General features: G+C 42.6%; 1 protein-coding gene across 1 annotated transcript; it reads right to left on the bottom strand.

Moving 5' to 3' along the window:
* Positions 1–6: 6 nt before the first annotated feature.
* On the bottom strand, positions 7–1,360 carry LOC126496501 (bromodomain adjacent to zinc finger domain protein 2B-like). The gene is made up of 3 exons (XM_050133992.1): positions 1,042–1,360; positions 815–958; positions 7–274 (listed from the first exon to the last, which is right to left on the bottom strand). The coding sequence occupies exons 1-3, from the start codon at positions 1,137–1,139 to the stop codon at positions 121–123; spliced, it is 396 nt and encodes a 131-aa protein (XP_049989949.1). The 5' UTR covers positions 1,140–1,360; the 3' UTR covers positions 7–120.
* Positions 1,361–1,780: the final 420 nt, after the last annotated feature.

Raw genomic sequence — 1,780 nt, 5'->3', positions numbered from 1 at the left:
CTCATTTCAAGGAAAAAAGTTAGTACGCATGTGCCTTGCACATCTGTGTAAATGCAGTTCACATTGCTGGTCTTGTTTGTCCTTGTTGAAAAGGAAAAGGAGAAAAAGGAGATTACAACTTCAGCTCACTTTGAAGGTATCTGTCCACTTTTTTTCAAAGTACTTCCTCATCCTGTGGCCAGCTCGGCCTATGTCGGAGTCATCTTCATTAAATGTCTCACAGTTGTCAAACACAAGCCTGACATCTAGAGCAAAGGTCTCAAAGCTGGCGTACCTGAAAGAAAACACACCGTTACAGGCCGCTGACACTTCTCAGGACTACAAACCAACCACAGGAAGCAGAGTTAAAGAGGAAGTAAAAGGAAAGCCGGAGAACTGGATGACCACACTGAACATGTCTAAGTCCATGCATGCATGAAACATTCACCGTGCTCTGCAAGGCTGGGTCTCCAGGACAGGCATGGTACCACACCCGGCTGGCGGAGACTGGAGGATTGCAAGTTCGAGGTCAGCCTCAGCTACAAGTAAGACCTTACCCTGAAGCGAAAACAGAAGTTTCCCACAATCCCATTTACTATCTGACTTCTTACCGTTCTGCCAGAGAACTTCCCAACTCCACCGCGTCACACATCCTCCAGCCACCCTGTGACCCCACTGACTGCACAGCACAGAGCTGCACTGCTAAAGAGAGGAAACATTTCCTACGTCCCATAAAAATGAGCTTTCGTAGCTTCTACAGATGCCATGACAGCGACCGTGTTAATCCTTCATTCTCAATACTCACTACTGTGCTGAACAGAAACGATGTACTTACTGTCCATTGTTTAGCTTTTCTCTGATTGTAGAAAAATCCATAGGCTTCTTGATGACTTTCTTGTACCCAGGTACAAGCTTCAAGTTTACCGGAAGTAGAAAAGGCCAGGCATCCTCATGAGTTTCCATTTCATTCAGGATCACACTACAGAAAATAATGTTTGAAATCGGTACCTGCAGTTGGCATTCCGCAAACTAAATTTAAAAACCGAAGGGAAGAAAAGATACCTGCAAAGAGCCAGGTCCTTGGCGTCGTCTCTTTTGGGTTTCTTAACAGAAGGAGCACTTTCTACTTTAGATAAGCTGACGGAAGGGCTCTCCTCCATTTTCCTCTTTTTGAAATCTCTGCTTCCTCTTCTCAGGGAGCTGCTTGTGGAAGCAGAGTCTTCATCCTCAGTGTCCCCAGCAACCGTCCCTTTCTTGTTTTTCCTGGACTCATTTGTCTTCTTTCCTTTGACATGAAGTTTTTTTATTTTTACATTCTGACCACTTGCCTTTAATTAAAAAAATAAGCAGATGGGGTATAAGAAAATAATCGTTTATCGACTTTCTATTATTTTAAACCATAAATGTTTGCTAAGATCCACAAGATGCACCAACTATGCTTTAGAAGGTTGGTAACTCTATTCTTCTACAGAGATCTGGGAATTTCTTCTCCTTATAAGTGATATCCAATAAAGCATGGGGAAAAATCTATTTTAAAAATTCCTAAACGTGGAGTAGCTGCAGATCCAGCATTGTAGAGCGGATTGCCAATGTTCCTGCCCTCTAGTCTGCTAACCAAGTAAGGTGCACAGGGCTCTTTTTCAGAGCAAAACACAGCTAGGAACAGGCATGTCTGTAAACCAAACCATGGAGGTTATTAATAGGAAAGCTGAAGAGGGAATAGAAAGCTAGAACAAATAGGAAAATAAGTTCCAGAAGCAGCAGGTGGAAAATCAGATTTTCTTTTTTTTTTTTTTTTTTT

This window comes from Alexandromys fortis, unplaced genomic scaffold (assembly GCF_014885135.2).
Source record: "Alexandromys fortis isolate MF-2015 unplaced genomic scaffold, M_Fortis_MF-2015_v1.1 scaffold_5935, whole genome shotgun sequence".
Taxonomy (NCBI): Eukaryota; Metazoa; Chordata; class Mammalia; order Rodentia; family Cricetidae; genus Alexandromys; species Alexandromys fortis.
This window is presented reverse-complemented; position numbering and strand designations above follow the sequence as displayed.